Source organism: Phascolarctos cinereus, unplaced genomic scaffold (genome assembly GCF_003287225.1).
Source record: "Phascolarctos cinereus isolate Bilbo 61053 unplaced genomic scaffold, phaCin_HiC Scaffold_4;HRSCAF=312, whole genome shotgun sequence".
Taxonomy (NCBI): domain Eukaryota; kingdom Metazoa; phylum Chordata; class Mammalia; order Diprotodontia; family Phascolarctidae; genus Phascolarctos; species Phascolarctos cinereus.
In genome coordinates this window covers 338,231,830-338,257,833 of record NW_027555847.1, presented here as the reverse complement: position 1 = coordinate 338,257,833, position 26,004 = coordinate 338,231,830, and the positions used below count along the sequence as shown (strand labels likewise).

The 26,004-nt window shown below is 41.3% G+C and overlaps 1 protein-coding gene across 1 annotated transcript in view; it reads right to left on the bottom strand.

Annotated features, from left to right (window-relative positions):
- The window catches only part of ANKRD55 (ankyrin repeat domain 55), a 110,493-nt gene that overhangs the window by 41,107 nt on the left and 43,382 nt on the right, over positions 1 to 26,004 (bottom strand). The window contains 1 exon segment of the mRNA XM_078153194.1: positions 9,316 to 9,444. Within this exon segment, the coding sequence (XP_078009320.1) occupies positions 9,316 to 9,444 (129 nt within the window).

Below are 26,004 nucleotides of genomic sequence, written 5' to 3'. Positions count from 1 at the left end.
ATTAAATTCCCCTATGACTAAATGAGTCTAAGCTTCCATGATCATCATAGCTAGGAGTAGAGCTCATCATACTCTCCCTGATTTTCTGGAGAAGATGGAAGGTAGAGAGAAGACAAGACTAGAAGAGAAAGCCCATTCTCTGAGCCAGGCCATCAGCAATGAAAATTGTTTATTTTTTATGTTGCTTTATAAAGAACTTTTCGTACATGATCTCACTTGTTCCTCACAGCAGGCCTATGATATAGATGTAATTCTCGTCATTCCCATTTTACAGATGAGTAGACTCAGGGGGTTTCATTTGAAACTTCTCTGAAGTTCAGAGGGGTTAAGGGATTTGCTCCTTGTTAGCTAACAAACATATTTAAAATGGGCGCAGGCTCAGTGTGAATGGATGGCTTCCTGACTCCAGGTTCAACTCTAGCTACTCTGCCATGCCTCTCTCTATGGCAGAGTGATCAGAGCGGGTGATGCTTCAGGGTCTCTGCCCACTTTGCCCCCTACAGGAACTGTTACTGTTACTGTTGTTTGTCCTTCATTCTCGTAGGTAAACAATTGGAAGGGCAATTCCAGGCAGCAGCCCCTGCTTCTGAAACCATGTGGATTCAGTGAATACCTTATTCTACGACGCGTCTGTAATTTCTCACATTCTGCTGCCATCTGTGAGCTTAATGAACATTTCAAAGAATTATTGAAAGAAGAGAGCCCAATCAGAAGGCTATTCTTTTGGCCCACCAAAGAGGGGAGGGTGGGTGCTGTAGGATGAAAGGGGCAGAGGGAGGAAGATGTTTAAATATTCATGGATAGCTAGCATAGTTTTCTCAGGACAGCTTTAAAGGAGGGAACCAGTCTGACCAGAAAGTCCATTGTTATTGAGTCATTTTTCAGTCATGTCTGACTCTTCTTGATACCATCTGGGGTTTTCTTGGCAAAGATACTAGAGTTTTTTTTCTCCAGGTCATTTCATAGACGAGAAATCTAAGGCAAACAGGGTTCAGTGATTTGCCTGGGGTCACACAGCTAATAAGTGTCTGAGGTCTGATTCGAACTCAGGAGAATGAGTCTTCCTGGTGATAGGCCTGGCACTCTGTGCACTATGGAGCCCCCTAGTGGCCCGCCAGATAGTTAGACTAGAGCCAAATTTTAAAGTGGGTGAAGTTCAATATTTCTGGTCTCCCTTTTTGGTACCCTCTTCCCTAAATGGTGTTTCTTCCCATCTTTGTTGTCCACCCTCTCTGTACCTCTGTACTCTCTGGACCAATACCCTTATTAAAATTTCCACTCAGAAAATGTTCTGAAAACTCAATTCACAAAAATAAGGTTTTCTAAATCTGGCACCCTGAGCTATAGCTTTCTCACCAGTCCCACCCTTCCCTCTTATGGAATTATCAAAGAATTGTGAAAGGATCCCAAGACAGGGGTCTGTTGGCACATGTTTAACAACCAGTTAGGGTGGGGAAGAAAAAAAAAGTATATAAGACATGCTTTCAATTTCAATCGTCATTTTCTCCATCACTTTCTGAAATCTAGAGAATGACAAAAACAAAACAACAAATCAAGCCGTCATTGGTAGCTTTTGCCAATTTCCCAGAAGTAAATGCTCATATTAAAAATGTAACTAACTGGGGCAGCTAGGTAGCGAAATGGATAGGCCTTGGAGTCAGGAGGACCTGAGTTCAAATGTGGCCTCAGACACTTGACACTAGCTATGTGACCCTGGGCTAGTGACTTAATCCCATTGCCTCACCAAAAAAAAAAAAAAGAAAAAAAAAGAGCAAAAAAAAATGTAACTCACAGCTGTTGTGAGTGGTTCAAGCTGGCTCCAGCATACCCTTGTCCAAAAGGCGTTGGGACAAAAGGGGAATAGAAGAGAAACAAAGAGCCCAAGGAGATCACTACCTGGTTAATTAGCTTCTGAACCTACCAGGGTTGGTATGGTTAGCAGTCAGGGCCAAGATTTGTCCTTATATAGGCACTGTAGGCCACCAAAAAGTTTTACTGTGGACATATTTTCATGTACCTTTGTCCATGTTACTTTCCTTCAATAGCAAATCAGCTACTGGAGGGCAGGATCTATTTAATTTTTGTCTTTGTAGCCCTGGCACCTGGTGCATTGTAGCCTCAGTAAATAAATACGTTTTTGAATTAAATCTAACTGAATAGTGAGGCTTGAGGGCTCCTGAAAGGCCTTTCTTGCTTTTCCACATACCTTCCCCCATCTTCAAAAAGTTAACATGCACTATGTTGTGCTCTTCTGAGTGTTCCAAGTGGATAATTCGTTCCAATACTATATTTAAGTAGACTTCCTTCCGGCATTGAATTCTTAAAATCGATGGCTAATGGTTTTTCAATAATACCAACTAATGTCCTGAGCTTTCTAGAAGGCTTACGTGCTAAGTTGAATCCGTTATCATTTTAAAAGTCACCCTGGTCAATTCTTTGATTTTTAACTTCAACTTCTCATGTGTCTTACTCTCTGGCTGTTTGATTACTGTGTTGTGGGAAAGCCTAAAGCTTATTAGAAAAGAAGTTTTTCTATTTCAGGACCCAGTTTTGTGGTGGTGGTTGTTGTTTTTAACAATCAATAATCAAATGGGAGGGGATGGGGAACCACAATAAAGATAACCAGTAGCAAAAATAATTTGGAGGCCATGTGCCTCGTTTCTGTTTCTAAGAGGGAGGAGGGAACTCAGAACTGGCACAATGATTCATATGGGCAGTTGCCCTAGTCCCGTTTTCATATGAAAATCAACTCAGCCTGTTTTTTTATGTTAAAGAAGCAGCTAGGTGCTCTGAGGCACAAAGGATGAAATCTGAGGACGAAAATCTTCCTTCTTCTCTTCCCTACCCCCCTCCCTCACTGCTCTGAACAGAGAGACAACTATGGCTAACATTCAGTGAGTGCTGGCTTTGTGCCCAGTGCTGGGGGTAGGAGGGGAGACAAAAAAAAATTAGATGAGATGATATACCTGCCCCCATGTAATCTCTTGTAAGATTTGGATGGAGCCACATAGTGAAGATATTGTAATGTAACCTATTAGTCTCATCTATCCCCTCCTACCAACTTAATTAGTCTAACAGTGAGGATTTCTGATTTTCATCCAAGAAGCCTGGGCATCAACTCCAAGTATAAGAAAAACTGGGATTGTTTTTTTCTAGTTCAACTTTATTACTGCCTTCTTCATGAAATCTTTTCTGAGGCTCCTAGTACATCATGACCGTTAGTGAAATTATTGCGTTATTGTGCATTATGGTCATTTATATATATGCTGCTCCCTCTAGATTGTATGCTAGATCTGTCCTATCTAAACTTTTTATCTTCCCCAGTGCTTGACACTGTTCTCTGCACACAGTCGATCTTTGAAAAATGTTTGTTAAAGAGAACTTGACCTACTTGATCAGATGGCTAAATGACTGGAATAATCATGGACCAATCTAAATCAGTAGTGATCCAGGGAACTGTTGACATCCCCTCTGGATAAATGTGCCCTGAAAATTCTCTTTTTGTAAGATATGTAATACACATGTATAAAATAATTATCATATAAGGTATACATGTACACATATATACTTATATAATGTACACACATGTATATACATATATGTGTACATATATACACATATGTGTGTATGTATATATGTATGTATGTATCGGGGCATCAAGGCGGCTCAATGGATAGAGTGCCAGGTCTACAGTCAGAAAGACTCATCTTTGTGAGTTAAAATCTGGCCTCAGACACTTAGTAGCTGTGTGATCTTGAGTAAGTTACAACTCTGCCTTAGTTCCTCATCTGTAAAATGAGCTGGAGAAGGAAATGGCAAAACACTCCAGTATCTTTGTCAAGAAAACCCCAAATCGGGTCATGAAGAGTTGGACACAACTGAAAATACATAAAATTATATTGTAATATTATTATTATTTAAATGCATTATTTTGTCCTATCCAGTTGAAGAATCTGTATTATCCTCCATAAAAATCTTACTTCGATCCCCTATCATGGCGTGGAGGTGATCCTGGGCTCTTTAAGGTAGAGAACACAGCTACGACAAGGGTAAGAACATCAGGTTTTGTCCCAGGGCACAGGCATCCACTTCCACACCATTGATGTCCACTCCATTGATTTGTAGTTCAACTCTGCACCCTTTTCTGGCCTCATCTCTAGGATTTGTTTGCTGTACAGGGCAACTAACATGACCCTACTCTCATCCTTAAAGTCCTGATACTATAGTGCCATTTATCTGAGTGCCCACTTTCCCTCACCTTCCACCTCTTGAGAAGTGCAAGTAGTTCCCTTTGGGGGTATGATCTGCCCTCTCTCCTGGGATAACTCTCCGTGATTGGACTGTCTCCCATACTGTCCCCATCCCTACTATCCTCTGCATCACTGACAGCTGCCAGCCCTCCCTATCTGCTTCCTCTCTCCATATCTCAGGTGAAAAGAATTTCTAATCAAGAATGAGTTCAGGTTCTGGCAGGTTCTGTCTAATTTTGTCTATGAGCTCAGTGACTATCTTCCAGTTGTCTGAGAACCAACCTAGCTAAACTCCAAAAGCTTGGTTACCTAATAATGATAATAGATAACATTTGTACAGAGCTATGTGCCAGGCACTGTAGTAAGCCCTTAACAATTTTTATCTCACTGAGCCTTGCAACAGCCCTGTGAGGTAGGTACTATTATTATCCCCTATTTTATAGATGAGGCAGACAGAGGTTGGGGTGACTGTCCGGGGTCACACAGCTAGTGAGTATCCAAGGCCAGATTTGAATTCAGGTCTCCCTAACATCTGCACTTTATCCACGGAGCCACCTGGCTACCAATGACCTTTTTTTCTTCTTGCAGCAGTGACATGATGATAAAGTGCCTCCTAAGGCCTGGAGGGGTTTGGTCAGAGCGCGTGGAGAAAGACATACGATCACCGAACACCTGAAATTCTAAAGTGTTGATTCATGGCATGAAACTCGTGTGTACTGTGACTCTTTGCCTTTCTAAGCCCAGCCCTATCAGTCAGATGGAGCTAGCAATCCTGGGGAGACAGCTTGGGACTGTGGAATGAGTATTGGTAACTAGAATCATACAGTGTGGGTCCAAAGCCTGCCTTTATTCTTTACTGCCCATGTGACCTTTGTTAAATCACTTACCCTCTCCCAGTTTCCTCATTTGTAATAAATGAGGGGGACAGTGGACTAGATGGTCTCTAGGGTCCCTGGTCTATGATCCTACGAGAAAACCCTCCTCAGGGATGTTGGATTGGATCTTACAGTTTGCATACTGCAGACAGGAGGTGAAAATCTGGTGCTTTGATGTTTAGGCTTAACCCAGTGCCAGTGGGGAGCTCTAGTTAAGGGATTTTTTTTTTTAGAATTTAGACACAACAGCTCTGCCAAAGCATCTCAAAAAAGAACATTCTATGGTGACTTCTCAAAAGCATTGGAGGGAGGTCTGAAATGATAATAACTAACATATAAGTAGCACTTTAAGCTTTGTAAAGCACTTTATATATGTATATATTTATATACATACACATAAATATATATATATATATTATATATGTATAGACATGTAAATATATATGTATCTTATTTGACCGTGTGAGGGGCCTACTATCGTTGTTCCCATTTTACAGATGAGAACACTGAGACTGAGAGAGGATTAGTGGCTTGCCCAGGTTCATACAGCTAGTAAGTATTTGAGAAAGGGATTCACAGCCAGGTCTTCCTGACTTCAAGGCCACTCCTCCATCCCCTAAACCATACTGTCTTACTGTGGTGAAGATCTGTGGCCACTCATAAGCTGTAGACCAATGAACTTGAAATGGCCATAGAAACATTGCACACTTCCTCATTATCTCTTCTGGAGTTCAGAGTGAAACTAGAAACTAGAGCTTTAAAGCCTGGGAGTATGCTCAAGACTACCAAGTCTAGAGGTGCAGGCATGGACAGGACCAAAAATGTTAAATTTAAGTATCTGGTATGGTATTGCTGTTGTTTTTGTCCTTCATCTTCAAAGAGGATCAATGACATCATGGGTGATGTCTTGACTTTCTTGTGAGTTGGCTTTAAGTGAGGCAGAGTTGCACAAAGTCGTCAGCCTTACTCTGTCTTCCAGAGTCATCAAAGTCCAGTGGCAAGACAAAAGTCAAGATGGCCAGATGGCCTGGGATGCGATGGATGACTTTGGCATCTTTGATGTCTGACTGAGCTCAAAGTGCTCCACCTGCTTCAGCTGCCTTCATGGTGGTTGGAACAAATTGTTCTCATCTGCCTATTCAGCTGGGTAAAGTCTTCACATGATTGGGATAGACACCCTCTCACTGACCAATGGGTTTGACATCTGAGTGTGACTGCTGCCCGTGCTACAGCTTCTTGGAGCTACAGGTGAGAGCTGAGTGACAGGTAGACAGCAAAAGTGCGTGAGTAGTCCTGAAAAGGGCTCAGAAAGCCCTCACACCAGAGGTTCTGGTCTTCCCTGTACACCTCATAAGTATGCCATACTGGCTATATGACCTCGGGCAAATCTGTCAGTGTTCTCAGCAATTTTCCAATTCAGTAAGTTGTAGAAATGGTATTGATCCATATTGGTAAAATGGGCTCTCTCATCAGGGAGTTCCCTATACCAGTGAAATCACAGGTGCTATGCTATCCCTAGCCCTATCCCCTATTCCAAATTAATAGAACAAAATTCAGAGTTCCAATGTTATGGCAGGGTTAAGAACCAAGGAGTCTGAAGTGAGGTCACTGAAGCTAGAGCCCCCAGTCCGAAGGTGGGCTCAGGGGCCAGGTAAGTCCCTAAGCCAAATTGTGGTTTGTCCTTCATCCTTGAAAAGGACTGTGACATTGGGAAGGTGATGTCATGACTTGCAAGTGAATTGGATTTAAGTGAGGCAGGGCTGTGGAAGGTAATCAGTGTAAGTGAAAGTGCTGGACCTAGAGAGTTAGATGGTTGTTGGCCCAATAAAAGCCTGAAAATGTCTGTTTCTTTATGTGAGCAGGTCTGACCAAAAGCCCTTTAAGACGGGTTAGCTTGGAGGGCAGTTGTAAATGGACTAAGGTTTTATACCTCAATCATGACAGTAAACCAAGGAAATGCTGAGAAGGGGCTCAAGATACTTTGCGTATCCAACAAAACACAAAGGCGTTCTTTTATAAACTTTTGCTCAGGGAGCCCATGAGCATAGTTTAATTTTAAATCACTGAGTTAATGTATATCTGGGGTAATTATGCCTGATGCAGTCAGCAAGGGCCCCTTTCTCATGATGTGTAAACCCAGGGCTAGCTCTCATTTAGCTGGGGGCCAGGGTGGGGAGGAAAAAGTAAGGAAAATCATCTCAATGACAACTGGATCAATTCAATAGGACCATCCAGGAGATCCCTCCTAATGGATTGCTCTGCAGAAACAGGGCCCTGTTGCTGGGTGTTGTGGGCACACTGGTCAGTGAGCTCCACCCCAGAGCTGTCCAATCATTACTGGAAGCCAGTGTCCAAACTGTTTACTAGGTCAAGTAGCGCTCCACCCATCCTTTCCTCTTCTCTCTTTCTCCATCACTATTTTCCTTTAAATTTCTGGGCAATCCAGGTTTTCAACTATGAGACAAAAGTAATAATCTTCTCCTGAGAAACAGACTGAAAGGCTAATGTCACTGAAGAAAAAGGAGCTATGATTCTTTGAACGCACAAAATCAAGGCCTGCTCAAGGAGCAGGCAGCCTAGGTAGGTGACAGTGTGATTTGAGGGAGAAAGAAAAGCTGTTCAGTTTGTAAAAAGTTACCCGGTTCAATAGTCATCAGACCTCTCCTTGAAGAAAGCTAATGATACAACATGACTAATATGGATATGTTTTGCATGACTATGTATGTATAACCTATATCAAACCTCTTCCCTTCTCAATGGGGGTGAGGTAAGGAGAGAGGAAGGGAGAGAATTTGGAACTCAAAGTTTTAAAAAATGAATGTTAAAATTGTTTTTACATAGAACTGTGGAAAATTTTTTTAAAATAAATAAACAAATAAAATATATTGTTAAAAAAATTACATATATTTAAAACATCTTCCTTCCTTCCCAAGACAATGTGTTCCATTTGGAGTCAGTTCTGATCAACAGGGAATTTTTCTTTTTAGTTAGTTAAAAACCTATCTCCCTTCTATAATTGAGTTGTGATGACTCATTTTTGACTCTTCTTTCTCCCTTATCCCTCATATCTAATTAGTCTCCAAGTTTTGTCAGTTCTACCTCCATGTCTCTCACATCCATCCCCTTTCTGGCACTCTATATGTATTTCAGTCCCTCATCACCTCTTACCTGGACTATTGCAATAAGCTTTCTGATGGACCCCTCTGCCCCAGTCTCTTACCTCTTTAATCCATCCTCTGCATAACTGCCTAATTGATTTTCCTTAAGCATAGGTTTGATTATGCAGCTCCCTTGCTTAAGAAGCTTAAGTGGCAATCTTTCCTCTTTCCTCTGTTTGATATGTAAAGACTTTCCAATCACAATCAACTTCCAAGTTGATTTCATAGAAATCTCTTCTTGACACTCCACCCCCTACCATGTCATTCCCTCCCTCCCCCAAACTGTTAGTCCTCCCAGCCTGTTGTATGTCTCTGCTTCTCTACTCAGAGTTTACCTCCTCCTCCTCTGCACTGGTACTCTGGACTCTGCCCAAGTCCCTTTTTTCTGATCTTGCCTGGCCCAGGCCTACCCACCACTTCCCAGACTGCTTCATTCCTCACTCTGCCTCTCCATGTCCTCCCAACCCCCAGTCCTTTCCAGTTTTCCTTTATGTGTTGTCTTTCCCCATTAGCAGGTAACTCTGCTTGTATTTATACCTCAAAGCTTAGCACGGTGCCTAGTACCTACTAAGTGCTTAATAAATGTTCTATTTATCTATTTGTTCTACATACCTCTTGTTGTTCAGTGGTGTCTGACTCTGTGACCGAATTTGGGGTTTTCTTGGCAAAGATCCTGGAGCGGTGTATCATTTCCTTCTCCAGTTCATTTTGTAGTTGAGGAAACTGAGGCAAACAGGGTTAAGTGACTTGCCCAGGGTCACCCAGCTAGTGTTTGAGGCTGTTTTTGAACTCAGAATGATGAGTCTTCCTGACTCCAAGCCCAGTGCACCATTCACCGTGCCACCTGCCTTCCTTCCACATTCCTGACATTCCCCTGCTCTACATTACATTGTATTTATTTTGTATATATTTTGCCTATACTTATTTTGTATAAACTTATATGTATCCATATCATCCATGTCGTCTCTCCCTGAAAGATAGAGGCTCCCTGGGGGAATGCACTGTTTCATTCTAGGCTATTTTTTTTCTTACCTGAGCAGCCCAGTGGAGGGCTGTTCTGAAGTCTTTGTCCACCAGGGTTAGATCTGCCCCCTTCTCCAGCAGGATTTGTGCATGTTGTGGCCGGTTATGAAAAGCAGCCCAGTGAAGAGGTGTCATGCCCTACAATGCAATAGTGCAAGAAACAGGAGTGAGAGAACAGGAGGAGGAGGTTTTCTTTGTTTCAGGAGCTGCCAAGGAGGTATGAAGTGAGGATGAGGGAAGGATACCAAAAATCAAGGTTGGAGTTATTTTGAGGAGCCAGAAAAGTGGCAATTGTTCTGTCCTCCCTGCCTTGCCCACCTCCTTCCAATAATGTGCAGGATATGCAATTTACCTCAGATCTGGGATACCTGGGGATTCAATGTATAGTGGATAGATCATTGGACCTAATGTTAGGGAGACCTAGTTTCAAATCCCACCTCAGACACTTAGCTGGATGACTATAGCAAGTCATTGAACTTCTCAGTGCTTCAGTTTCCTTATTTCTAGAATAAGATTCTATCACAGTGGTGTTTGAGCTCCCTTCCAGTTCTAAATCTACAATCCTATCAGATCAATAAAAATAATTTGTAATGGTGGCTGCTTGAATTAAATGACACTAGAGGACATTGCTCTTCTTCCTCTTCATCCTAAATCACTTAGTTGTACTCACATCAATAACATGGACATAGGTATTGGGCAGAGGGATGGAGCCATCAGTCTCAAGTTCATGCTACATGATGTCAGTATTGGAATGTCCTCACAACAACCATAGTAATACAAGTGTTATTATCACAGCATCGTAGAATGTCAGAGTTACAAAGGACCTCTGTGTCCATCTAATCTGGCAGATGCCTAAATAAAACCCACATTCTCATCTGGAAATGAAGAAACTGATGTTCACAGAGGTCAAGTGACTCACCCATAGCCACACAATTAGTAAGTCAAAGCCAGAATCCTGACCCCATATCTCTTCTCATTCCAAGCCTATAACTGTACCTACTCTGCTATACTTTGTCAACATTTACTCACTCAAAGCAAAGTCCTCCAAAAGGAAATGGCCCTATGGAATAACCCCTCCCCCAGCACACTCAAAGTCACTATTCCTACTTTTCAGCATCCAAGTTTTTGGGGGTCCTGCTTCTGGCCATGTGTGATTCATCACTGTGAGATGATGAAGATTTTCTCCTATTGGCTGCAGAGCCAATGTGGCTGATGACTCAGTGCCTATATAAAAGGGAGCAGCCCAATCTCTCACCACTTTCTCTCTTCCTTTCCAGCTATGATTCATGTCAGATTGTTTCCCGATGCCTCCCCAGAATTGGGTGGAGAGACATAGCTGGTCTCATTTACCTACTCCAGCCTCCATGTGGCCATGAACATGTTATCTAAAACACAAGTCCTGCCCAAGCCAGAGCTTACCTCCTCTCCCACCTCATTATTTTAGGTGAACAAGTATTCTGGGGTAGATATGTCCCTGATTAGAAGCCATTGTAGATCTAAGCATTCCAGAGCTCCTGGATCTCTTTGGCTGGCCATAGCAGCTGTGAAATGACAGGAGAAACTTTAGTGTCAGAGAGAGTGGCCACCAACAAGAGGACTGGGCCAAGTCTGGTCATTTCATCAACAGGCATGTACCGGGAGTTGTTTGGACAGTGCCAGGCCAAGCCAAAATGAATAATCAGCAGTCCTGCAAACTGCTTTATGTTCTGCTGTCTTTCAGCAGGCTGTAACATTACCTACACATTTTTGTTGAATCCTGTTCTGTTAGCATATATTTGTGAGTCTTTCATATTTAGCATTTCTTACGCCTGTAGGAATAAATTGCTTCTCTTATACATGATTCATATTATATTCTAAGTACTTTTTTTTTGGCTAGGCAATGGGGTTAAGTGACTTGCCCAGGGTTACACAGATAGTGTGTCTGAGTGTGTCAAGTGTCTGAGGCCAGATTTGAACTCAGGATCTCCTGACTCTACGGCTGGTGCTCTATCCACCGGGCCATCTAGCTGCCCCTAAGTACCTTTTTTCATTCCTACCTTTTTGTGGGGAGGTCCTGGTTGTGAACCATGAGTAAAATTGTCCCTGGCATGCTAGTCTAGGGGATTTGACAAGGTAAAGAGTGTGATAACAGGGAGCCTACGTCTGCTCATCAGAGGTAGTAGGCTCCTCCCAGGCTGCACCCTGGTCCAAACCATGGTATCTAGGTACAAAGCAGGTAGCTAGCTGGTGCAGCACATTCTGACCCTCAGCAGCAGCCCCTTAAGATTAGACATAGTTGGACAAAAAACAACTCTAATTTTCCCTCTTTAGTCCCTTCCGAGGAGACCTTGCAAGGTTGACCTAGGGCATCTCCAAGATCTTGTCTGGTTCTAAATCTTATGATTCCATAACTATTACAATGGCACTAGCATTCTGCCTTCTATACAAGCATTGGGTCTGAATGGAGGAGAGAACATAAGTTGGGGACCTCTGGACATTTTAGGTTCACGTGGCACGTGGATTTGGCCAAACAACTCAGCAAGTGATTTAATAAAAATTTGTTAAGTGCTGTGCTAAGTGTTTAGATTTCGAGGAAGGGCAAAAACCAGTCCCTTCCCTCAAGATACTCATGTTCTAATGAGGGAGACAATATGCAAGCAACTTTGTACAAACAATAGACATACTGACAAAATTGGAGGCGATCTCAGGAAAGCACTAGCACTGAGAAGGATTGGGGAAAGCTTCCTGCAGAAGGTGGGATTTTAGCTGAGACTCAAAGGAAGCCAGGGAAGCCAGGAGGAAGAGGGGGAGCATTCTGGGCATGAGGGACAACCAGGGAAAATGCGATGTCTCGTAGGAGATACCACAAGAAGGCTAGTGTCATTGTACTGTACAGTGTGCGGAGGGGAGCAAAGTGTAAGAAACAGGGCTGGAACTGGAATTTAGCATTCCTGATTTCCTGTTCCCCTTTTTTTTTAAGCATGGGACTCCTTGTAGGATTCAATTCCAATGCTCAAATGTTAGATTTCACTAAATTTTTTTTTGTTTGTTTTTGGTTAGGCAATTGCAGTTAAGTGACTTGCCCAGGGTCGCACAACTAGTAAGTATCAAGTGTCTGAGGCCAGATTTGAACTCCAAGGCTGGAGCTCTATCGACTGTGCTACCTAGCTGCTCTGATTTCACTAAATCTTGTGAGAGAAATTCTTGAGGGCATTGTGAGGAATCAGCCACAGATGGAATGGCCTTGTTCTGTCTCAACTTCTTGTTGAGTTGTTTTTCAGTCTTTTCGTATTCTTTGTGACTCCATTTGGGCTTTTCTTGGCAAAGATACTGGAGTGGTTTGCCATTTCCTTCTCCAGCTCATTTTACAGGTGGGGAAACTGCGGTTAAATGACTTGCCCAAGGTCACATAGCTAGAAAGTATTTGAGACTGGATTTGAACTCAGGAAGAGGAGTCTTCCTGACTCCAGGCCCAGCACTCTATCTACTGTGCCACTTAGCTACCCTGTTTGTTACTTCACCCACAATCTTTCATAAACTTTCAATAGGACTTTAGAATTTTGTGTCTCAGGCCTTCCAGGCTCCCACCCCCAGTTCTATATGGCTTCTTACCCTCTCCACCAGAATTTGTGGTTTTGTGCCATTTGCCCTGGGGTTAATGGATCTCTAGGAGCTAAGAATCTAAAAATGTCAAGAAAAACTTCCATCCTATATTTGGTAGCAATTTTGTTTCCCCTAGGCCAGATGTGAAAAAGAAACAAATCCCCTATAGTTAAGAATACAGGAACAGAAAGAAACCAAGTCAGTTGAAATGCCAGTATTATGTATTGTACAATTCATTCAAGAACTTTGCCCTATCAAGACCTTTATTTTTTTTCCCTCTCCCCAGCTCCTGTTCATTGTGTAGGCAGCAGGGTGTAGGGGAAAACATACTTCCTAGGAAGTCAGAAGACTTGGATTTTAATCACTGTTTTGTCACAAAGGAGCTATGTGATCTTGGGCAAAATCAGGTCACATCTCTGGGCTTTAGATTTCCCTTCTATAAAATGAGGAAGCTGGACCCTTTGAGTTCTCAATCTATTGTCCTTTGGTTTCTCTGATCTCTTCCACCTCTAAAATGTTTTAATTCTGGTGAGTGTTTAAGGGGACAATCTTTAGGTGAGACAAATACAGTTTCTTGCAGTAAAAGTCAATTGGGGAAGGGCTGAACAAGTTGTGATATATAATTGTGATGGAATATTACTGTGCCATAAGAAATGATGAGCCTGATGATCTTAGAAAAACCTGGATAGATTTGCATGAAATAATGAAGAGCAAAATGAGCAGAACCAAGAAAATGTATACAGTAACAGCAAAATTGTTTCAAGAACAACTTTGAGCAACTAAGTCATTTTGACTATTGTAAACACCCAAATTAACTACAAAGTACTATGAAGAAAGACACTATCTACATCCAGAGAAAGAACTGATAAATAGAAGTATGCATAAGAAAGAGTTCATGTACATATATAATATATATGTGCATGTGTGTGTATGTGTATATACACACACACACAGATACACACAGACACACACACACACATATTTATGTCTAATGGTAGCCATCTCTAGGGTGGAGGGACAGATAGGGAAGAAAAAAAGAGAAAAAAATTTACATGATAACTTTATTATGTATTTAAAAGGAATAACAAGTTGTATATAGTAGATTTGTAGTTTCATGTACAATCATCTTTTTTATTCTATTATGCTGTGGGAATGCTTGTTTTATTTCATAAATTAAAAATAAAATAAATACAATTTTAAAAAAGTAAGTAATAGCAAGGAATGGTTGAAAGAGAACTAGCTGTAGAGTCAGAGGACCTGGGTTCCAATCCTACCTCTGACACCACCCTTGTGGGACCTCAGTTTCCTTATTTTTAAAATGAAGGGATTTGATTAGGTGACCACTGAGGTCCTTTCCAGCTCTAAATCTATGATCAAATCTCTCAGATTTGTGAGCTCCTTGAGGGCAGAGATTGGTTTTTGCCTCTTTTTGTATCTCTAGCACCTAGCACAGTGTCTGGCACATAGCAGATACTTAATAAATGTTTATTGACTGACTTATCCTATAATAACAAGACTATTGAAAGTTGGCAAAAATACCAATTATTCCTGCATATGATTGAACAAAAAAGGTTACATTGTCACTGGATGCTAGGAACAGAGCTACCTCTGGTGATTTAGAGAGAACCCATCAAAGGACGGGGTGTTAGTTTTTCTAACAAAATACCTGAATTTAGGGTACAGTGGAAAAGGAACTGAATTTGGAACCACAAGGTCTGGGTTGGCATCCCAGCTCTGCCACTTACTACCTGTCTGACTCTGGCAAGTGCCTTTTCCTGATCTGTGTTTCAGTTTCCTCATATGAGGAGATGGGGTTGAGCCAGATGGCCTTTAGGGTATCCTCCAACTCCCAAATCCTTTGAGCTAAGTAAGTGTTTCTGATAAAGATAAATGGTTGCTGAGGTTTTGGTGACTTTCTCGGGGGCTCTCCCATGCACTTAGTGTCCAAAGCTTTTGGAGTCATTTGTGCAAATGCTGGTACACAGAGATATTTACATTGTTGGAATAGCTTGTGCCCAAAGAGTCAAGGGTAAAGATGCATTTAATCAGGAAGATAACTTCCACAGGAGTAGGAGGTTTGGGAGGGGAATTACAGATCATAAACTGAGGACTGAAAAGGGCCTCCCAGGCATTCTAGTCCAACCCCCTCTTTAGTTGTTGTTATTCAGTTGCATTTGTCTCTTCGTGACTCCATTTGGGGTTTTCTTGGCAAGGATATGGGAATGGCTTGCCATTTCCTTCTCCTGCTCATTTTGCAGATGAGGACACTGAAGCAAACGGGGTTAAGTGACTTGCCCAGCATCATGCAGTTAGTAAATATTTGAGGCCAGATTTGAACTCAGGAAGAGGAATCTTCCTGACTCCAGTTTAAGTGCTCTATCCACTGAACCACTTAGCTGCCCATCTTTTTCCTACATAGTTGTTTTCATGTTGTCTGCCCCATTAGACTGTGAGGTTCCTGAGGGCAGGAAATGCCATTTGCCTTTTTTTGTATCTCCAGTGCTTTGTTGTATCTCCAAGGCTTAGCACAGTGCCTGGCACATAGTAGGTGTTTGATAAATGTTTATTGATTTACTGACAAAGGGATTTGCCAAGAGTTACACAGGTAATTAAGTAGAAGAGGCTAAACTGGACTCCAGGCCCACTGACTCCAAATCCACCCTCTTCTCTTTTCTCCACTGTACCAAACTCCCTCATTTAGTCTCAAACCATTTTCTGGTTTGATGCAGTCCAAGTTATGACCTCAACCCAGAATCCTGCTGCATTTGTGTTCCTCTCCTCTCCTCTCCTCTCCTCTCCTCTCCTCTCCTCTCTCCTTCTCTCCTCTCCTCTCCTTCTCTCTCTCCTCTCCTCTCCTCTCCTCTCCTCTCCTCTCCTCTCCTCTCCTCTCCTCTCCTCTCCTCTCCTTCTCCTTCCTTTCTCTTCTTCTTTCTTTCTTTCTTTCTTTCTTTCTTTCTTTCTTTCTTTCTTTCTTTCTTTCTTTCTTTCCCTTTCTTTCTTTCTTTCCTTCTCTTCTTTTCTTTCTTTCTTTCTTTTTTCTTTCTTTCTTTCTTCTTTCTTTCTTTCTTTCTTTCTTTCTTTCTTTCTTTCTTCCTTCCTTCCTTCTTCCTTTCTTCCTTCTTTCCTTCCTTCCTTTCTTTTTTCTTTTTTTCTTCCTTTTCATAAGAAGAAAGGATCAAGTGGTCTTTCTGAAATTAAGTAATTTAGCTCCCTGGGCCTATGTTTTCAGCTGAAATTTCAGCCTCCTGAAGAGGCCCATTTCTCTCAATAGGTTCTCAGAATTTTTTTTTTTTTTGGTAAATTCAAGTCAGCAATAAGCTTGTGTTTGAAACTGAAAGCTGATTAAGTGCTCATGCGTTTTAAATTTCAGACAGCACTTTCCTACACGAGGAGGAAGAATGTGTGATGTGGGAGGTCGCTGGGTGCATCAAGTCTCTTCAAACAGTGGGGCTGTGGTTGAGAGAGGAACAAAACAATCAGAGAATAGTGGTTCAGCTTGCATCCTCTTCCTGTCACATTTTCTTTCATAGAAAAGTAATCTTGGGGAGGTACTCTTGGAATAAAGGGTGGATCCAATCTAGTCATCTCTCTAGTAGTAACTCTTTTTATACAGGTGGAGGAAATGTAGTTCTCCAACTTTTGATGGACAGAACCTCTGAGAATATTGGTTTTCAACCTGCCAAATGGCAACAATGATATATCAGGAGAATTGTTGAATTCATTTATTCCCTTTGATTTGTGTTGGAGAGTCTCTGCTATGTTCCAGAATAGTATATGCCCCAAGACTAATAGTGGGAAATGATAACCAAGGACTAGAAACAAACTTTTAGTTAGTAGAACTATAGAAATGGCCATTAATAGCCATCATATAAAGATAAAACAAACACAAAAAACCCTCTTATTTTATTACTTCCTCAATAGAACAGGAATAGATTATATGCTTAGTCTAAGAATATATATATATATACATATATGTATATATAAACTTAGAAATACATATATATGTATATGTACACACATGTATCGCTCTACCAAAAGGCATATATATTAATGAAACTTAGAACAATATATCTATGTACAGTTCTCATAGTTCTACCAAAAGGCAAATATAGCTATAGAACTCAGTAGAACTATATCTATACCTATGTCTACATCTACATATAGTTCTCATGGTTCTATTAAAAGGCATATATATTTATAGAACTTAGTAGAATTTGTATATATACAACACACACATAATATACATATACATAGTTCCACTAAGAGGCAGTTGGTCTCCAGTTATGTGTAGCAATTAGTTTTACTTCCAGTAGACAGATGACGAAGCACACTTCCTTCTGAGGAGTGTGGGTACAGAATGTTGCAAATATTGCTAGATACATCACACACTATTGTGTGTCAGTTCTGTTTGTCTTAGTTAGAAGTTACATGAAACAAGGGTTTTATGGAGGTATGTGTGTATTTGTCTGTGTGTATATATGGGGTAGTTGGTAAATTAATGTAAAACAAAAATTATCAGCTATATAATATACATGCGTGTCTATGTTCACAAATGCACACATATATATGCATGTGTAAATTATACATACACATGACGTATTTCTTGGGACAGAAGTGAACATAATTTAATCGAAATACCATAAAAGAAGCAGAAAAGTCCCAAAGAGAAGTTAAACTTTATCACTTAGATGTGTAATAGCAAGCTTCATGTAAATCAGATAAATTTTGTGAAACTGAAGGAAAAAACCTTCAGCACTGGGCTGCAGATTGACAAAAAATTATCACTACAATGAAGTATGACTTTATTCATTGCTGATGCACCAGTGTTTATGCCTTCCTACAGTGTACCCTTCTAATTATTCTCCTTGGAAGGCTCTTTACTTACTCTGGTGGGTGCCACCTTTGCTAAAAACTTTCGGAATTCCTCTTTTAGGAAGGAAACAAGCATTTATTAAGTGCCCAATATGTGTTACGAAAGATAGTAATTACAAATATTATCTAATTTATCCTCACAGTTACACTGGGAGGCAGGTGCTGTTGTTAATCTGATTTTACGGTTGAGAAGACAGAGAGAAGTTAAGTGACTTGTCCAGGGTCACACAGCTAGTAAGTATCTAAGACCCAGTATGAACTCAAGGCTTCCCGACTCCTGCCTGTGTCACCTGGCAGCCTTTTTAGACTTGCCTTTATATGTAGCATTTAAATATCTTTAATAGTAGAACATTGTTGGCTTTTAAAGATGAGTTTCAAAACAGCTAAAAGTCAATCTGAAGCTAGTTTGGTGAATAAGGTGAGTAGTCTAGAAGGTAACAACATTTTTCTTTCTTATTTTTCTTTTATAAGGGCTTTTCTTGTCACACTAATAGGCTGACTCTGAGAACTTCATAAAAATATTTTGAGCAATGGAAACATTGCTGGCACGACTATGTAGATTCTAAAGGGAATAACTTTGAAGGACTTTTTTTTTTCTGGATGAACAAGGTTGGGTAGGTTTAAGAACAATCTTTTTATTTTAGAATGAGCGTTTGAGTGTGTGCGTGTGTGTGTGTGTGTGTGTGTGTGAGCTTGTTGATGTGTGCATGTCTACACGCAAGTCTAAGTGCACATTCACTCACTGGGTGACTGCCTATCCAGACACTTTCATACCATTAAGTGGGAAGTTACTTTAGCACAAGGGCAGAATTGGTTTTGATGGGGTGCTTGGGTGCTTATGTTTGGGTGCTTATACTTGGACCCCAATTTCTCCCTAGCCTCAGAAACACTATCCCTGACAATTTCTCCCCAGCCCAAAGACACTGTGCCTAGCAATTACTCATGAGTGGGCCCCAGCAAGACCCTTATCTCTCTCCTTGGTGCAGTTGCAAACAACACCTGAAGGAATTATTAGTTTGAACTGGGTTTGCACTGGGTCATAAAGATATTCTTACCCACTGGACTATCTATACTACTGCCCTACCTCATTATCTACATCTTGGGCCCCTCCTTAACTGTATTCTAGACTTAAGACATATGTATACTCCCTACATCTATCTTGTCAAACAAGACATTGGTGGCAAACTGGACAACTCTCAGTTACCCCTGAATTCCGGTTAACTTAGTGATGTAGCAGGCCTAAAACCACACCTCCATGTGGCCCCCCTTGTGGGCTTTTCCCAGTGAGCTCTGGGTAAAATGCCTGGGCAGTAGGTACAAGAAGTACATGTTCTTTTGCTCCTTAACCACTCCCTAATTCCACCCTGAATCCCCTAGTTAGCATATTTGGCACATGTTTTATTGTATTTTATCCTATGTAAACTTTAACTGTACCACTTTAAGATCGCAGGATCCTTAAGAATCCTTGCCCGCTGAAAAGCGTAATAATAAACTTTTTGCCAACTTAACTTAAAGAATGCTTGAGTCTGTGAATTCATTTCAGACGACCCAGTCGTGTGCTCCAGTCTTTGAGGGGTCACAACCTCTCATACCGCAACAGTTTCTGAAATTCTTTAAATGAACCATCTCTGGGTATTCTAAATTGAGGAGCTCAAAGAGCAGCTGTTCTGGAAGGGATGGGCACTGCTGACTTGACTTCCCCCCAACTCACTCACAAGTAGGAGCTGTTTGAAAGTTCAGTGTACTCAAACCAGGAAATCACTGTACAATGACTCCTTCCTTCTCTAAAAAGAAATAAAGGCTTACCTAGAAAATCTGGCACTTGGGGAAAGCTTTACAAAAGCTCTGTAATCAACTTTGTAATCCAAATTAGGTTGTGGGAATACAAGACTCTATGAGGGGAGAGGCCTCTGAACAATGAAAGGTCATTGATGGGTAGGCCAGGAGGGGTGAGGGCAGATCTGGGAGGAGTTCACCTGGACTTTTCCAAGAAAGCAGGCCATTTGGTATTTTTTTTTTAGTTTAAGATTATTTATTTCTGTAAGTTAAGCTAATACAAAATCCCCAGTACAAAGGCTCAGGTAGGTATTACAAAGAAAGAGCCGAGCACCAAGGGTCATATAGGAGCCCCAGGGTAGATGCAGAAGCAGAATGAAGAGTACAAAAGAGCCTGGAAGAAATCAGACTGGAGAGACCTGTCCTTCTGGCCATCAGGCGCACGAGTCCCTAACCCATGGTCTGATCTGAATCTGGGTTTATAAGGCTGCTCCTTAAAAAACACACAGAACTTAAGGGGGCTCTCTGAATTCTTATCTACCTAGTACCCCTTTTTCTCTTTCAGAATGCTTCAAGCAGGACTGAACTGAGGCTTTTTGGTAGGTGCTTTTATCTCAAAGGCTGTGTTAGCAAAGCAGAATCACAGGCAGGTCCTAGCCAAGTGGAAAGGCCCCAAGCATGGGCCCCGTAACAGACTGTTTGTCAGTTGTCTAGAGACCAGCCTGCTTAAATGGAGAAAAAAAGCTTAATTGAAAAGCTGACCAAGAAGTGATATATTTTTTGGCCATAGCAGTCTATGAAACTGTTGGGTAAAGCAGAGAGGTGTTTGGGTTTGCATGGCTGGAAGGTGTGCCTAGGCCTTGAAAACACAGGTCATTTGGTACTTTCTTCTTAAATACTCAAACGATTCCTTAATCTCATCATATTAAAAGATCACAACCTACTTCTGCTTGCCTATCCATTGAGACTTTAGTTCATGTTTTCCCAAAAGCTTACCACAGTGGGTCTGCCCCATATTCTGTAGGCCTTTTTAACTTTTTCTTAGTGGATTTTGGCTGTCCATCTGTCATCTATCATTCTTCCCAAGTGACCAGCCCGTAGAATTCCTTAATTATATCCTTCAGTACCATCTTTGGGAGCTCCTCTTTGGTTGAGTGTAGCAGGCTAGTCACATCTAACATGAGCCTTTCTATTGTGCTCTATGTATAACTTCCTATTTCAACTAATAATTCTGAATGAGTAGGTTCTAATTTTATTTGTTTCTATACTTCTGGGTGGCGCGATGGATAGAGTATCAGGCTGGGAGTCATGAAGACCTGAGTTCAAATCTGACCTCAGACACTTAATACCTATGTAAACCTGGGAAAGTCACTTAACCTTTTTGGCTTCAGTTTCCTCATCTATAAAATGAACTGGAAAAGGAAATAGCTAACTACTCCAGTATCTTTGCCAAGAAAACCTCAAATGGGGTCACAAAGAGATGGACAAACTGAAATGACTGAACAACAACATGCTTCTGAGGGAGAATAAGTCTCATCACCCCTGTAAGTTTTGGTAGTTTCAGGCAATATCCCAGTAGACCTCTCTTTGTTTCTGTATAAAAAATTACTTTATTAGAGGGTGAGCGATTTGTTAAAGCATATGCCTCTTTTCCTCCCCTCCACTAATTTTTTGTCTAACGTAATTTTTAATAAAGATATGTATGTGCTAATTGTCCCTTCACTTCTTGGAGGTGGGGTGATGTCATTGAAAGAATATTGGATTTAGAACCAAAGAATCTGGATTAAAATCTCAGTTATGCTGCTTACTACTTGTATGACTTTGGCCAGGTCACTTCATTCTGGGCCTTAGTTTCCTTACTTATAATATGAGCATCTTCAAAGGATTATAGATTTAAATCAAGAAGAGACCCAAGAGGTAAAAACAAGTCTAACCCTCTCATTTTACAGATATGGGAAACTGAGACACAAAGAAGTTAAATGACTTGCCCATGGTTACATAGGTAGGAGAAGTCAGGGCTGGGGTTTGGACCAAAGCCCGTTGCTTCCAAATCTAGGATTCTTTCCACTGTACCAGGCTGCCCTGGACTGAATGGTCAGTCTTTAAGTCCTTTCCATCTCTAAATCTAGGCTTGACTGAAGCTACTTATCTGCTATAACATGATAGGGGGAAGGAACACATGTAAGGGAGTCAGCAGACCTTGGCCCTAGGCTTGGTTCTTCAATTAACTAGCTGTACATCTTCGGACAATAATAATGATAATAATAATAATAATGATAATTCCAAGCCTCTTTACCCATGAGGGTCTCATTTGTCAAATAAGAGGTGGCCTATATATTCCTGGTTCCCTTCCAGCTCTCCTGTCCCAGGATACAATGTAGGTCAGCACTCCTTGTTAAATTGTTCTCTGAAAATAATTTGTAGCTTAGGTACGTGCTTATGTGCTTTCCTTTCCCCAGCAATAATAATAACAACACATATCAGTATCATCCTTTCCTTCCCTTTCTCTAATTTCTCTTGGCTTAGCTTCTTTTGCTCCTTGTCATTTTGGAAGCAAGGATATAATCTGTATCTGTAAACAGTATGCACCTTTCTTGTGGAAAGAGGCCATTCTTGCTTAGAACAGACAGGGTAAATGAGCTGAGTGGCAATGGAGACGGGGGAAGTTATAACTGGTAAGGGAGGAAGAATTGTTTGTTCAGAACACTGAGAATCCAAGCAGGAAATGGAGCAGTGTAATGTGGGAAATGAAATCCAGGGTGTGTCCTTTCTGAGGCAGAATTGCCTTTATTTCCAGATGACAAGAGGACTTCCATTAATTCCTGAACTTAATAATTTTCTCCTGTCTCACATTGGCAATGACAAGATAGAAAAGAACAGAACAAGAGAAGGGAAGAGCACAGCTATGATCAAATGGACAAGGTTCTCAGCTATGCTTAGGAAATGCTGTAGAACCTAGTGAAGAGGAAGTGGAAGTGGAAGGAATATTAGGTTTCTCTAAGCCTGGGGACATAAGCTGCATGTTTTGGAGGTTGCTTGAAGTGCTGAGTATGCTCATATAGCAGTTAGAATGCTTCAATCATCACTATGAGTCTTTGCAGAAAATGTCTGTGCCTGAAAAAGGCAGAGAATCTGGAGGCCTCCTTCCTGTTGTCCTTAGAGTATGGTGCAATGGAAAAAGTACTGGACTTGGAGTCAGGGGATATGGGCTCAAATCCCAGCTCTCCTATTTATTATCTGTGTGATTTTAGGCAAGCTACTTTGTTTCCTTGGGGCCTCAGTTTCCCCATTTGTCAAATGAAGTGGCTGGGCTAGACATCCTTTCCAGATCTATAATGATCTAGATATATAATCCTATGATCTGGCCTTTTAGTGTCCTGATCCCCACCATTTGAAAAGGTGGATTGACCAGGTAACCCCTGAGTGGATGAGAGAAAGAGAGAGAAGTACAGAGAAAAGGAGAAAGAGAGAGAGAGAGAGAGAGAGAGAGAGAGAGAGAGAGAGAGAGAGAGACAGAGACAGAGAGAGACAGAGACAGAGAGAGACAGAGAGAGACAGACACAGAGAGATGAGACAGAGACAGAGACAGAGAAACAAAGAGAGAGAATGAGAAAAAGAATGAGAGAGAGAGAGAGGAAGGAGGGAGGCAGAGAGAAAGAGAAAGGGAGGGTGGGAGATGCATAGATAGGGAATGGGAGAGAAAGAGGGAGAGAAAATAAGAAAGAATAGGAGGGAAAGAGAAAGAGAGAGAGAATGAGAGAGAGAATGGGACACAGAGAGAGAGAATGTGTGTGTGTGTATGTATGTTTGTGAAGAGAGAGAGAGAGACAGAGAGAGAGAGAGAGAGAGAGAGAGAGAGAGAGAGAGAGAGAGAGAGAGAGAGAGAGAGAGAGAGAGAGAGAGAAAGAGAGGGAGAGAGAGAATCATTATCTTGGTATGGCAGGAAATCTGCTGTATATATTTTATATGTATGGCACTTGCCTCCCCCATTAGAATGGAAGCTTTACGTGAATAGGGTTGTTTCATTCTTGTATTTTTTACCCTCAGAGCCTGGTACATAAAATACTCCTAATAAATACTTGATTCATTGATTGAAACCATTTGAGTGGCTGATGGATTTTACAAGTAGTCATTCAGTCAATAAACATTTATTAAATGCCTACCATGTGCCAGGAACTGTGCTGAACACTGGAGATACAAAGAAAAGAAAAAGGCAGGACCTGTTCTTAAGAATCTAAAAGTCTCATAGGTGAGAAAACAACTATGCAAATGTGTACAAACAAGCTCTACACAGGATACATCGGAAATAATCAACAGAGAGAAGTCACTAGAATTATGGAGGAGTCAGGAAAAGATTCTTGTAGGTGAGATTTTATCTGGAACTTGAAGGAAGCCTGGGAAGCCAGGAGATAAAGAGAAGGTTAGAAAGAGTTCTAGGCATAGGAGACAGTTTGTGAAAATGCCCAGAGTACGGGGTTGGAACGTCTTGTGGGAGGACTAGGAAGGAGACCAGTGTCACTGGATTTCAGAGTGTGTGAGGGGTGTGGCTGGGGTGAGGTAAGGTATGAGCAGGCTGGAAAGGTGATGGGGGATGATGTCATGAAGGACTTTTAACACCAAACAGGATTTTATATTTGATCCTGGAGGTGATAGGGAGCTGCTGGAGTTTACTGAGTGTGAAGGTGGGTGGGGTGACACGGTCAGATCGATGATTTAGGAAGATTACTGCCTACTGAGTAGAGGATTAGTCACTGAGTTTGGGACTTCTTTACCCAGGCCGCAGCTTTGGAGCAAGAAACTAACAATCAACCCAAGACCTAGAAATCACCTGATACTGGTATAAGGTGTAGTCATAAATATGGTCTGGGCAGTAAACAATTAGTGGTTAGACTCCTCCCTGCCTTCCCAATTAAAAACTGGCCTCGTCCTTTAGATTTTTCTTTTGAATTGCTGAAAGTCTGAGGAATGAGAGCAGTAGGCAGAGGTAGGCTGCAGTATGTGCTTAAAGCCATAGGGAACCGGGCCATGAAGCAAGGGCAGTGTTTTAGTGCTATTAGCTGTAACAGTGAGATATGATGGACTCAACATACTGGAAGAGACATACATGTTTATACATGCTCAGTGTGGGAATTTGTTTTGCTTGCCTCTGCTTATTTGTTATGATTTTGTTTTTCTTTTACAATGGGATGAGGGAGGTAATTGGGTATGAAGAAAAAAACTAAATCCTTGTTAATTGAAAAAAAACCCCACTTAATTACAAACAACAATTTAGCTACCTGGTATAGTGGATAGCAAGCAAACCTTGGAACCAGGTAGACTTGTGTTAAAGTTCTACCTCTGAGGCAATACTGGCTGTATGACCCTGGGCAAGTCACTGTCCCCTCAGCACCCTGGACAGCTCCCTAAACCTATAGGTTGCAGATTAGGAGCTGATCTGCATTGTTAGAGAGAATTAGTTCCCTATACTGTTGAAACCAGTGGTGGTGCCCCCCCAAAACCAAAATAAAACAAACAATCCAATGACAAATATAGAAAATAGTGGTCATTTATCCCAGACAGGGGAAAGAGAGGGCCAGAGGCAGACTTCTCTGTGGCTTGGGGTTTGTCCTTTTGAAGGAAGCTGTTACTTGTAATGCTGAAAAATTGGCTTCAGAACACTAATGAATTGTTGGTGGAGTTGTGGAATTATCCAACCATTTTGGAGAGAAATTTGGAACTGCCCAAAGGGCTATAAAAATGTACATACCCTTTGACTCAGCAACAGCACTTCTAGGGCTGTATCCCAAAGTGATCATACAAATGGGAAAAGGACCCACATGTCCAAAAATATTTATAGCAGATCTTTTTGTGGTGGCAAAGAATTGTAAATTGAGAGGATGCCCATCAATTGGGGAATGGCTGAACAAGTTGTGGTATATGAATGTAATGGAATACTATTGTGCTATAAGAAATGATGAGCAGGCAGACTTCAGAAAGACCTGGAAAGACTCGTATGTTCTGGTGCTGAGTGAAGTGAGCAGAACCAGGAGAACATGTTGTGTGATGACTAACTTTCATAGACTCAGCCCTTCTCAGCAATGCAAGGATCTAAGACACCTCCAAAGGCCTCATGATGGAAAATGCTATCCACATCCAAAGAAAGAACTATGGAATCTGAATGCAGATCAAAGCATACTATTTGCTTTTTTTTTCTCTTCTGTTGAGTTTTGTTTTCTCTTTCTGGTTGTTCCTCCTATTGGTTCTAATTCTTACAACATCACTAATGTGAAAATGTTTAATAGGAATGTATATGTATAGCCTATATCAGATAGAGCACCATCTTGGGGAGGGAGGTGGGGAGGGAGAGGGAGAAAAATTTAAAACTCAAAAGCTTATGGAAGTGATTGTTGATAAATCATAATAAATTTTAAAAAAAGAATTGGCTTCAGAATTCTATCTTCCCACCCCCATCTTTCTTATAGACCTTGG